This window comes from Cyprinodon tularosa, unplaced genomic scaffold (genome assembly GCF_016077235.1).
Source record: "Cyprinodon tularosa strain WSP-4 unplaced genomic scaffold, ASM1607723v1 ctg702, whole genome shotgun sequence".
Taxonomy (NCBI): domain Eukaryota; kingdom Metazoa; phylum Chordata; class Actinopteri; order Cyprinodontiformes; family Cyprinodontidae; genus Cyprinodon; species Cyprinodon tularosa.
In genome coordinates, this window is record NW_024039455.1 from 163,268 (window position 1) to 175,717 (window position 12,450).

Here is a 12,450-nt window from a genome sequence, read left to right on the forward strand (position 1 = left end):
TAAATATTAAGTCAGACTGCGTTAAGAACCCGGGTTCAGTTGTTTCGCAGAAACGAGGAGGGGAGTGTTGCATACCACTTCATTAAACACACAAAAACACGTTTTAAACTGCTATTTTGCGCGAAAAGAAACCTGCAGCCAAAAGACATAACAAAGGGACACGTCACCGTGAAACTAACGCATCCAGGGTTTACCACTGAGCACGCGGCGACCGCGGACAAAAACAGCCCAACACGTCTGTTGTTATCATTATCTCCCCTGTAAAACAACAACCTGCCCGATTCCTTTCCTGAAAGTAAAAGCTCTCATGTACAAACCTTTCGCGTCCCTGCTGCAGACGAACGCCAACACCAACAAAATAACGTTGCTTGACATCAAGACACCATATGGAGACGAGATAGAGATGAAGAAGCTATCTGCGTTTATGCGCACAGCACCCCTAGGTGCGTACTGTAGGAGCTGCCACCATCGCTAGTCGCAGAGGAAAATTAGCGGGGCTGCAAGTGCAGCAGCACATCACTGAAATGGAGGGCACACATAAATACATGGAAAAAATATGGTCTATGGATAAATTGGCAGACAATTATGCCTACAAATACATCAAATAAATGTAATTAAATTGAGATATGCCAGAAAACAAATATTTTACTCCTTAAACCCTTGAGAATGAGAATCTGTTTAATACTATATCTTACAGGGGCGGATATAATCACTAACCACCTCTACCAATTTTTTCCACCCTTTAAAACAGAAGGAGGCAGCAGTAATAATCTCAAGTGCAATATTTAAAATATTTAAAATGTTCATATAATAACAATTACTTGACAACAAAAAGCACTGTGGTTAATTATGCACATCAATATACTAACATTAAAGATGATAAGTACAGAATTCTTGCTGTTTTCAGAACTAGATTTTGTGTTTTATGGGGTAAAGAGAGAATTATGCGTCTCTGCAAATCATTTAGGAGTCTTCTGTGAAATCATAAATAAATATTTTAAGAAAAACTTATTAAGCAATCAATTTATGTAGATATTAGTGCTTGTAAATATCAATTTTATTCAGAATGATTATTGATAAAGTAGATTAGTAATGACAATGGAAAAGATGTTCGCCCCAGAACTCAAACCTGAAAGAATTTTATCCACTATATCTTTTATCTGGAGAGCACATATGTTTAAATATATGCATCTACTTGTTAGAAAAGGCTGTAAGAAAGTATTCTTTGTCTTCATTTAAAAAATATGGGTGTTGCGCTTGTTAGTTTTCCTTTTTGGAACAGGTTAATTGACCCTGAGGTTCTGACGCCTATCCACTTTCGGCCACCCCACAGTGTACATTGGTTTTTGCCTGGCCACCCTTATAAAAATTTTCTAGCTACGCCTCTGATCTGCCAGAATTAAGAATAACTTTGAGTGTAGCTTTACTTATTGTTTATATTTGAGATCTGTTTATTATAACCTATTCTTTCAGATCTGAAAACAAACATTGAGCAGGAATCAGCTATCATTCACTAAGTAGGTTAAGAGTTGATTTTTTTATTTCAACAGAATCATTTCTAGAGATTTGCAGCAGTCAGAGCAAAAAGTTTCGATTTTCAGACAACTGGAAATTACTGTTTACTTGTTGAGAATGTGGAATATTGAGCATCAATGTTTATATGCATCAAGTTTACACAGATGTGAACTTCCTTTGTATGGTGGAAAGAGAAAAGGAACACTTGAAATCGACTAACAAATAAATGTTTATATATAAACCCGTCAACTATCTTAGTGCTTGCTTAAAAAGGCTGGAACACAAGTGGAGTAATAAACCCCGATGAGCAGTAGCATGCACAGACATGTTTGGGGACAGGGGCTCAGGTTGCATGCCCCCTTATACGTTGCATGGAGAAACCAACAGCCATTAACAAAGTAGACTAGATGGAGTTCCCTTTTAACTGTCTTTCATTTATGTGAAAAAAAGAACAAAATAGAAGGCTACAGCACAAAAAAAGATAGAAAGAAACAAGATTTATATGAATGCTCTAAGTTATCAGGTGCAGCAAACAGATAACGCTGTACAATACAGTTGCTTCTAGTTTACATGTAACTGCTATAAGTCTTTAAACGCGAGATTATCCCATTATTCAACAGTTTTTCTTTTTCTGGAGACATAGGGAAACATTGATGTCTCCATCCTCTGGATGAATCTATATGATTAACTAAGAGCCTCGGGTGTGCGGTCTTAGTCGTAATTGCCTTATTGCTTGCACTCATAAATATCTTCCATGCATATGTTTCACTTACTCAAAGTTCGTCAGGCAGTTTTCGACGTTACATAAAAATACAAGAGAAGTTAAATCCAAAGCCATGATTCCAGAATATCTTTAAGTTTATTTTCTATTGATTTGAGTGGGTATATGTGATAGTTTAAGGATGAACTAAGATTTACATTTAAAATATGACAAAAAAAAACACACACTATTATCTTATTTCAAGTATATAATATGTAATTAACCTTATTTTAAGGTTAAAGATTTTATTCCATTGACAGATCATTGTATTTTCCTGCTCAAATTAGGGGCAAATGCAGTTGTTTTCAGAAAATTTTACATATTTTCAGGTAATTTCAAGTCCAAGATGTCTTTCAATAAACAGAAAGTGAAAAAGCAACTTAATCCAGATGCCACATTTTCACTAATAGAACTTTATTAATTTAACAAACTGTAATCATTTTGTCTTATGTTTGTTTTTAAATGAAATGCTCAACAAATAAAAGGTAATTTGTCTGCTGTAGATGTCATAAAAAGGGATATCAGCCAAATAGATGTCATCAGGGAGTCCCTAATGGTGACCATTATCGCAAATCAATAATTACATCTATGAGATGCTTTGAACTATTTATTTTTTCTAATTTAATCTAAGAGTTAATTTTAAACCGTTCCTTGGTACCTGGTAGAGGCCATTAAAGATGTTAAGCTATAAACTAAGTGGTTGGTGACAGAGGTAAAAAAAATTGTTTAGTTACCTGGACAGTTGGCCTTTCACCAGGACAAGACTCTATTGAGGCGGTGCAACATGTCAAAATTACGATATAAATTTAGATTTAGATTTACAAAATTAAGATATAGACTGCTTGGCTTTTAAATTCATAAATGCTATTTTGGGCCAAAAAAAAGAAAAGAAAACTATTTCATAAGAGCAATTTTTTATCTAATGGTAAAAAGGGCTGGTGCTCTAGCACCACCTAGTGTTTATCTGAAGAAATAACTACAAAGGAAGAATAAAACAGACAAAAATATTATAACATGCACATAAATAAATAGTTAAAAATATAAGTAATTAAAAAATAAAGTTAAAAATTATAAAGGACAAAAAATAAATAAGGTAAATATTACAAAGGCAAATAAATAAAGAAGCTAATTAAAAGAGTTATATACATTTATGTCTCACTGTATAATTTAATTTCTACTTACATTTATTTGTTTATTGTATTTTTGTTGGCAATTAATGGTATGCTTATATATTTATTGAGCATTTATTTATTTATGTCTTTATTTTCAAATTTGGCAGAGTTTGTCCTCCAAAGTGCAGGACCAGTCTGGGCACCGCTTCTTATTTTGAAATTACTCTGCTTCACGGTCCCTGTGTCTGACTTACCCTTGAAACTCATCTGGTTTTTATTCCATCAGTTCTACAGTAATAGGAACAATAACTAATTGACATACAAAGATACAATTTGCTCTGGTTATAGAAAGTTATGTCTAAGCAAAACAAAAATACACATGCGTGAGTAAAACAGTGGTCTATTCTTGTTAACCATATTTTAGAAGGAATATTATCAGCATGAATGGATCCTAAGAAACAGATAATAAATGTACTAGAATTTATTTAACATGTTTCATATCATTAGATATATATATTTAGTTATTTTCCTTGACAAAGAAGCTGGTGGTAATCAAGGTTGGTATATTCCTTAGAATATCAATTTTAAGAGTAAAGAACATATTTTGAATAGAACTTAGAAAGTTATTTACACTCAATATTTATTGGAAAAAACCTCAAAGCTATTTCATAACTGCTGACCAACCATTTGCATGTTTCTAGTGGTATTTTAATTTCTGTGTTTGGTTAAGAGAGCCCTGCATAAATTCCCCATAAAATGGAAGATAGGCTGGGATGCTCCAAAGTATGAAGATTGCATCCTGTCTTTGCACCTAAACAATGTAGGGCTAAATAATTTGGCCACGTTTTTTCTATGTCTGGTTGCTCTGATTCAGAACCTCTCCACTGCACCCCCCGTCTTCCTTCCTGATCAACTGTCGCCTGTAAAAACAGATGTCTGTTGCAGCGCATGCTGTACATCGCAAAAGGATGAAGAAAACTAATTGAAACATGAACAATGGAGCTAGTTTTAAAAATCTTTATAAGATCAACACTTTTTTTTATCCATGTAGGTCGTAAAAAAACAGGTAAAGAGCATTTGAAATACCCTTTTTTCTCTAGATTTTCCTACCCATTGGTTTATTACAGCATCATTGTTAAAGACATTATGTAAAATCCAAACATTTTAAATGAGCAGTTATAGGCTGGTAAAAGTACATACAGTAAGACACAACCTACCATAAGTGAGAAGGCATTTACATCCACTGTTGATGATAAAACGTAGACTGTAAATTCTCTGTGGTCATAATAACAAGCCCACATAAATTTTGGAGTAGTCTTTAAATAATGCAAAGACCTACTAATGTTTTTTTTTTTAATACATCTTTAAATTCCTCATATTGATGCAATATATTTATCATCAATAAAATACAAAAAAATACCTTAAATAATAAATTCCTTCCAGACGGTTTACACTTGTCCCCTTCCTCAAGAACTTAATATGGTGCCACTCTTATGCTGTTATCACAATATCTTCACTAAATCTATATATCTATATAATACCTGAATCCCCAGCTTTTCCAAATACAAAATAAACATCATGTATGATCAAATGATCCACCTGTGTAGAAAGGTAAGGGTATAATGATATAATACTGGCTACAGGCGGGAATTTTATAATGGTACCATTTACAATCCACCCCCATACAGGCACTGAGCATGTTGTTTTGTAAATATGGATATATCCTGTCTTTTTAAAGCATGAGAAAGACACAGTTGGCTGAGTACAAGTATGCATGTTATCAGTGCGGGCACTGAGACAGCCTTGAGTTACAAACTCAAGGCTGTCTCAGTGCCCGCCTTGAGTTTGTAACTCTCTGATGGCTCATTTTGGCTGAACTAAGGGTAACATTTTAAACAGATCTTGTTCAGAATGTTTTGAGTTTGTAGAAAGGTCAGCCTGCTTTTCCTAAAGGCTGTTCAAAGTTTCCATATGCAGGACAGACCACTCCAAATAATCCTCTCTGCTGCCAAGGGTGTAACTTTGTCATAAAAGTTGGGGGAGACACTCTTGAAAGGTTGTGTGCGGCAGCTACAGGGCCTTATGATGGTTTTGCTATTTTGCTAAAAATGAGCTCAGACATTAATATTTATTTAATACGAAAAAAACAATAATATTTACAACAACAGACAGATACCATTTACTGTCTAATTTATAAATTGCTTTAAATAATCAGGAACATCAATAAAAAAATTATATATATATATATATATATATATATATATATATATATATAAACAAATAGTAACAGGAGATATATTGGGAATCCCTGGATATATACAATTTCAAATAGAAAAAATATCTATCCATCAATCCCTCCATCATGAAAAACTGAAAGGTAGTAAAACTAACAAAGACTGCAAATAATGATTCCCAGATAGATGGATGGCTTTCGTTTAATCTGTATAATTGATTATTACCCCCCCCCCCCCTTCACAAGCAGCAAAATCTAATTTAGAGTTTCGTTCCACACATTTCTTTGACAAAGACTGAAAATTGAAGGTTTTATACCAAATCATTGATTCAATCAATTTTACTGTATGTTTGTGCTTTGAGTCTTGTAGGTCTCTTAAAGTTGAATTTTGGTGTGGTCTGTTGTTTGTGTTTGTCTCTCCCTTGACCATCAGGTGGCGACCTGGATCATTATGGGGAGGAGTACTTAAGCAGTGGACTGTCACTACCTCGGTGCCAGGAGTGTTTGCCAGTTGAGCCATGCTGAGATTAGCTGAGTCTAACCTGAGTCTTTGTTTCACTGAGCCTCTTCTCTGGATCAACCCACACTGACTACTTTTCAAAGTGAGAGAAGAACCCCCCCAGACGTCAGTCCCTCACTAGCATTAACCTTGCGGCATCCAAGATTCCCACGGTCCCTGAACTAATCTTTGTGATATCCTCTCCAGACTTTCTAGTTCCTGTTCACCAGCCCTCTGAGTTCCAGATCCAACCCCCTCTACCCTTACCTTAATAAACCTGTTTAACCTTTTGCCTTGCTCTCTGAGTGGTTCTCTGCATTTTGGGTCAGACCTCTAAACACATCATGACACTCTCGACTGCCAGTCTGGCTTTTCAGTTCAGTTGGCTGGTAGCCTATAGCCAGGCTCAGACTGATAATCTGTGACGTGGGCCAGTCCTAATTTCAGCGTGCAAGGGCCAGCCCTCCGTAAACCATACCGGCCCCAACACTTACTCTCCGGCCAAAGCACCTACCTGTGACAGTAAATAAATCAAGGAGCTCAAGAAGTAATACAATATTAACTACTTGATGCATGCAGTATATATAGACTTTTCTTGTCATGCACATCCTTGTGACGGTTGGCATATGGTGTAATTTTCTATTTCTTCAAACTGTAAAATCCTTTCAACAAACTAAATCATAATACAACTAAAATGCTTTCTTTAAACCAAACTACAATGTTCCTCTTATATTTGGCGAATTTATGTTATGAATATTTAGCAAAAATATGTTGCGGTGCATGATGGGGCAGACATGGGCAATGTGGAGTCAACAAGTCATCTCCATGTCATGTATTTGTTCTACCCAGCCACTGAAGCAGGTGAGTCCAATCTTCACCGTGAATTAACCTGTGCAGATTGGACTCACCTGGTTAATTGGCTGGGTAGATTAAATACATGACATCGAGATGACTTGCTGACTCCACATTGCCCATGTCTGTGATGGGGTTTTGCATCTATTACATTATTCCATTTCATTGCCTACATGCCACCTAGACTCGAAGTGAAGGCTTACACACTGCTGAGCTTTCATGTATTCATTGTTGAAGAACTCCCTGTCTGCCTCTATATTGTATTCAGCTCCGCTGAAAAACACATGGCATTAAGATGTCTACTAATATGATTATGCTAGAGAAACTAATATTAAGTCACCCCTGAATGAGTTAAAATCTCTGCAATTCGAGATCTCTAGAATTGTTGTGGTCCGGTAAATTTTTATTAAATAACAAAGATGATAAATAAGAGTTAATTTTTATCTGTAACTTTGTGTCACGATTTGATTATGTTTAAATGACCCAAAAGCAGAAGCAAGGAGGCAGAGGTGAAATTTCTTGTGATGATTTAATGAAAGGTTAAACTGGAAACAGAGGCAGGTAATCCAAAAATGAAAACACCAAGTCCAAACCAACAGGAAACCTGGAATCCAAAAACAAACAAATGACAACAAATTCCAAAAACTAACAGGAAACTACGAGTCCAAAAATAATCCAAAAAACAAAAACATGAAAACAAGTCTAAACTAACCAGAAACCATGGAGACATTAGGAGGATCACTATCACGAGGAGGAAGGCTCAGAGAGACGAGTTGGAGGAAGTTAGACGAGGACCCAGCAAACAAGAACTGAAAAGGGAGAGCATTTAAAGGAGACTGAGACTAAGGGAGGGCTAATGGGAAGATTGGGAACAGGTGAGGACAGGGCAGGAGAGGAAAAGAGCTAGGGAAAAAGGAGATCACAAGAGGGCAGCAGAGGGGAACAAATGAAAAAGCTAGAAGACTGGAAATAACTAGAAAACACAACAAAATAATAAATAAACCACAAAGAATATAAAACATTCATGTTATGTGTCAATTTTGATTTTTAGCCTCAGGTTTGACATCCGTCAAAAACCAACCCCCTATTTGGTAAAATTATCCTGTTTTAAGAAGAAAGCCTAACAATAATGAATCCTTGTGAGCACGCTTTCTCCCTGAATATTTTACATCTGAGGATTAATTATGCAAAATATTTTTTTTGGCATTGATGTGACTAAAATATCTTTTTGTCAAGCCTATTTAATAAGCTAAAATGGACACTTCTGCTTTTATTGGACACAAAGTTTTGATGACTTCCTCTTTTATTCTAACTATCTTAGTCAAAACCTTGAATCTCAGAAAGTTTTAATATTTCATGGGATCAGTAAAACATATAAAGTCAAATTTTGGGCTTCTGACATCCATACATGGGTTGCTCACTTTACCATTGCATAACCTTCCATCAACCTTATCAGTATAGCTTAGCAGATAAGTCAAATCCAATGTGGAGAAGAAAGCATAACTCTTGTGTATTCTATGCATAAAGACAATCTACATCTTAAACAACTTGATAAAGAGCAGGTTTCCTTTTGGCAGAACAATATGACCGCTGGACTCCACTGAACTGCTGAGCCTTTTTTTCAATTGGATATATATAGATACTTTTTTATACAACAATTGTTTAGCACTTCTTTCAGTACTTTATAACATTTGCTTGGCTACACTGAAGTTGCTGAATTATGTCATTGCTATCTCAGATGCTAATGCTATATCCGAGATCACCATTTGTTCTGGTGTAATTACATTACAGCACATTATTTTGTAATGCCTCATCCTTTGGCATACAGCCAGTGTTTATGCACATAGCAACGTTTGTTTTCATGGTGCTTAAAAGTGCGCACCGAACAAAGACGGCTTGTATTTTTCTCTATTAGGTTCATGGTTAAACTCAACTACTGCCTATTGTGGATGTGATATCGTCATTCGATAAAAGTTTAAAAACAATCCACTGGACTTGGTTCCAAGGTTTGGAATGTCTAAAATCAAGACAGCCACGTTGTGAGTCTTGGTTGTCCATCACTCCATTCAGTAACCTTGATGGAAAGTTAACTCAACATAAAATAACAATTTTGCAAAAGATTACATTGTCTGAAACAGTGTAAATCCACTTGCGTTGCAGGACCTCTTAACTACCCTTCTCTCTAATATTAGCCGTAGTCTTCTTGGATCAGCTTTGTAAGGCTCCTACAGTATATGTTATAGAAGCATGGAGGTTATAGGCAAAGACGTATAACTCGAATTATGGTTGAAATGGAGATCCTCTACAGTTTAGCTGTTTTGAAATGTCTTGAAAGAAGCAGAGGTACCATAAATGATTCAGAACGTGTTTTATTCTGTCATTCTCTCATTTTAAATTTCAACCCTTACACATCTTATTTTTTGACAAAATATATTTTCAGCTTTTAGTTTTGGACATTCAGCTCTCAGTGAGAGTAAAATTTTAGTCAAGTTTATAAACATCTAGTCAAGAAAGGTTTTGAAATTTACAAACCAATGCTCTATTTGACCCTAGTACTTGTCACTGCTTCTGTTTGCCACTGGATTTAGCTGCACTTTCAAGATCTCTTGAGACAACTGTGACACTCCTAATAGACTTTAGTCCTTTAGGGAAAATAGTCCATAGATATTAATTACAAAGAATTCACAGCTTCTGTCCAGACACTTTCATAAATCCTCTAAATTATTTTTTTCTTTATCAAGCAATGGGATAGAGAAACCCACCCTATTAAAATGCTCTTTTACTGTAACTCAGAGATGTTAAGAGATAAACAGTAAACAACTAAAAGCTAACCACCGTGCCCTGTAGCGGAATAAATTAAAACCAACGTTCCTCTTTTTTTTAATATATATATATAGTTTTGGAATACAATAATACAGGAAATTTACAGGAGATTGCTAATATGGGAGGAGAGCGGGAAAGAGGAGTAAAATATGGTAGTTTCACAGCCAAAAGAGGTGACTTGACAGATTTGGAATATGATAAATGCATCCTGAGTAGAAAGGAATGTACCCCAAGCATTCAGATAACTTTTATTGAACCTTTACTAAAGTGATATCTCTGCATCAGTTGACTTGATGAATCTTCTTTTCTTTCTTAAAAGACTTATCTATGATAAGTCTTGATAACACCTCATGGTTACTTGTATTACAAGATTTAATGCTTGGCCAAATCTCTCTAACTATCCTTCTAATTAGTGTTAAAATTCTATTGTTATGACGATTATACTCAGCTGATTCCTGATTAATCTAACATGTTAAATTAACTACAACCATGTTTTGAAAATGGCAAGACATAAGAACAGTGATGACTCTTACTTTTAGTCATTGGAACAGAGTCGTTGAAAGAGATTCTGCTTAGTCAGTCACTTTATCTAAAATGTCCAATGATACTGAAATGAATAACATTGCTGTTATTTTTCTATCTTGACATGTATTTTAAATTCCATATTAAATGGGTTACCTGGATTTCCTTCTTTTACCTAGGGAATATTATGTTAAAAAAACAACTGGTTCATGCATTTGTTACTCCAAGGCTTGCTTGGAATGAGGGGTTGTTGCAAAGTCAATGACGAGGTCCATGGATCCATCTGTTGCCACTATATGCTCATCCAGGGGGGAGCCAATCCTGCATGACAATGTCTTGATGTTATCTGATTAATTTCCATTGACAGACAACTTCTTAACTGGCTCAGTAATTTTCTGGCAGAGGTAACTATAACTATAAGTAGAGGTAACTATCAATAGTTACTTTTGGTAAGAAGCATGCCCAGTGCTAAAAAAATATTACACCAATATTTTATATTCTTTCCGATCTACTCAGTCTGAATCTGCAACATTCTTGCTTTAAAATAAGATTCCTTTTGCTTCATTAGCTTCTACTGATAGTCTTCTGTTAAAGTTTGATATATTAAAAAGTTGCTGTGAATTTGTTGCGTTTGTGTCCAGATTGTTTTATTCTGACAATGAAACACTTCAAACCCGCCTTTCATCTGTGGTCCTAACCAGAGGTGTCAAGTAACAAAGTACAAATACTTTGTTAGTTTACTTAAGTAGAAATCTTAGCTATCTACTGGATACTTTACTGGGTAAAGTAAAGTACAAGAAAATCTGTCAAACCAAAAGTAAATCTAAAACAACATAATGGCATAACTTCTTTACACCTTTTATTCATGAACCTGAATAGCAAAATAACTGAACATAAAACTGAAAAAAGACTGTGCAACAGTTAGAAACATCTTGACTCTCACTTCCTGTGTGGAAAAAAGTGTACTCGTTTTTCCCTACTAGGCAGGGACAGTTAAACCGCTACATTGTGGGGGAAAACCATCTTTCTGGAAACTTCCATCAGGTCCCGTTGGGGAAGATTACAGTTTTAGGCTTTGGTTTAGGACTTACAAACTACTGTGATAAGGTGGCCATTATATGTCAGGAAAAAATTTATTTATTTCCTATATATAAATCTAGCAGCCAGCCTTAAAGGTAGAACTAAGAGATAAAGCAGAAAGCACTGAAGTGCTAGACCGTACACAAGTAATGAGCTGCACAGTACTTTTTTTTTTTTTTTTGGTTAGACAATTTGTTCCTTTCAAAGACTTTTACAATATTTAAGTTTATGCATTAATGCATAGGTGTTAGAACCATCTTGCTTGGCTTCAATAAGACACAATTTTTAATCATCTGAAATTTCCTACCAGCCACTGAAACAACAATTTTATAAGATGATACTTACAGTAAGACATTAGGGAAACTGTAAAAACATATGTTTGTCTTCCAGGTTTTCTGGCAACCAGGTAAAATTTCCTTATGAATATTCCATAAGAGCTAATTACAAGAAGAGTACTTTGTAAAAAACTTCATTTGTAATTTCTAATTGTGTTTGCAAAAACAAAACCTTTATTTGAAACGCTTAATGTGTATTATGGCTAGAAAAGAAAAAGAGTGTAAAAGAGAGAACGGTGACTTGTAAGAGGAACCGACTATGAACACAGAACAAAGAGGTTTGAATATCGTTTTTAAACTTTATTGAAAGGAGTTCCACTCCCTGTACTGTAATTGAGGACATTTATCTTTAATTAGATCCTAATTTTGAATATAAACTCAATACATTGTTGCTGATACTAGTGGTAAAGAATAAATGCATTTTAGTGGAATGAATGACTGTTTTACATCGAGTTATTATTGTTAGTTATTTATTGGTTATTTATTGGAGTACATGTTGTATGATGAAATAAAAAAAATGCCTTCTAAAATTAATTGAAATAAATCTAACAGCACTTAATTTGGAAAATAAAAAAAACAAGGACAGGATTTCAGTACTTAACAATTATGAATAATTTTTTCTCCCTAAAACATGCAACAATTCTTTCCAAGCTGCTACATGATCCTATTTTTTCCTCCATCACTGTCCAAGAAAATTAGAATAGTTTCTCACAAACTTC

At 34.9% G+C, this 12,450-nt stretch overlaps 1 protein-coding gene across 2 annotated transcripts in view; it reads right to left on the bottom strand.

The window, feature by feature from the left end:
• Positions 1-633, bottom strand: part of LOC119772218 (poliovirus receptor-like) — a 44,166-nt gene extending 43,533 nt beyond the window's left edge. The window contains exon 1 of one of the 2 annotated variants that reach the window (XR_005279233.1): positions 318-633. Coding sequence is in view for 1 of the 2 variants with exons in the window: in XM_038268557.1 (XP_038124485.1) it covers positions 318-375 (58 nt within the window). In the remaining variant the exon portion in view is untranslated. The remainder of the gene's footprint in view (positions 1-317) is intronic. The other variant, XM_038268557.1, reaches the window with a different exon arrangement.
• Between the last annotated feature and the right edge of the window lie 11,817 nt (positions 634-12,450).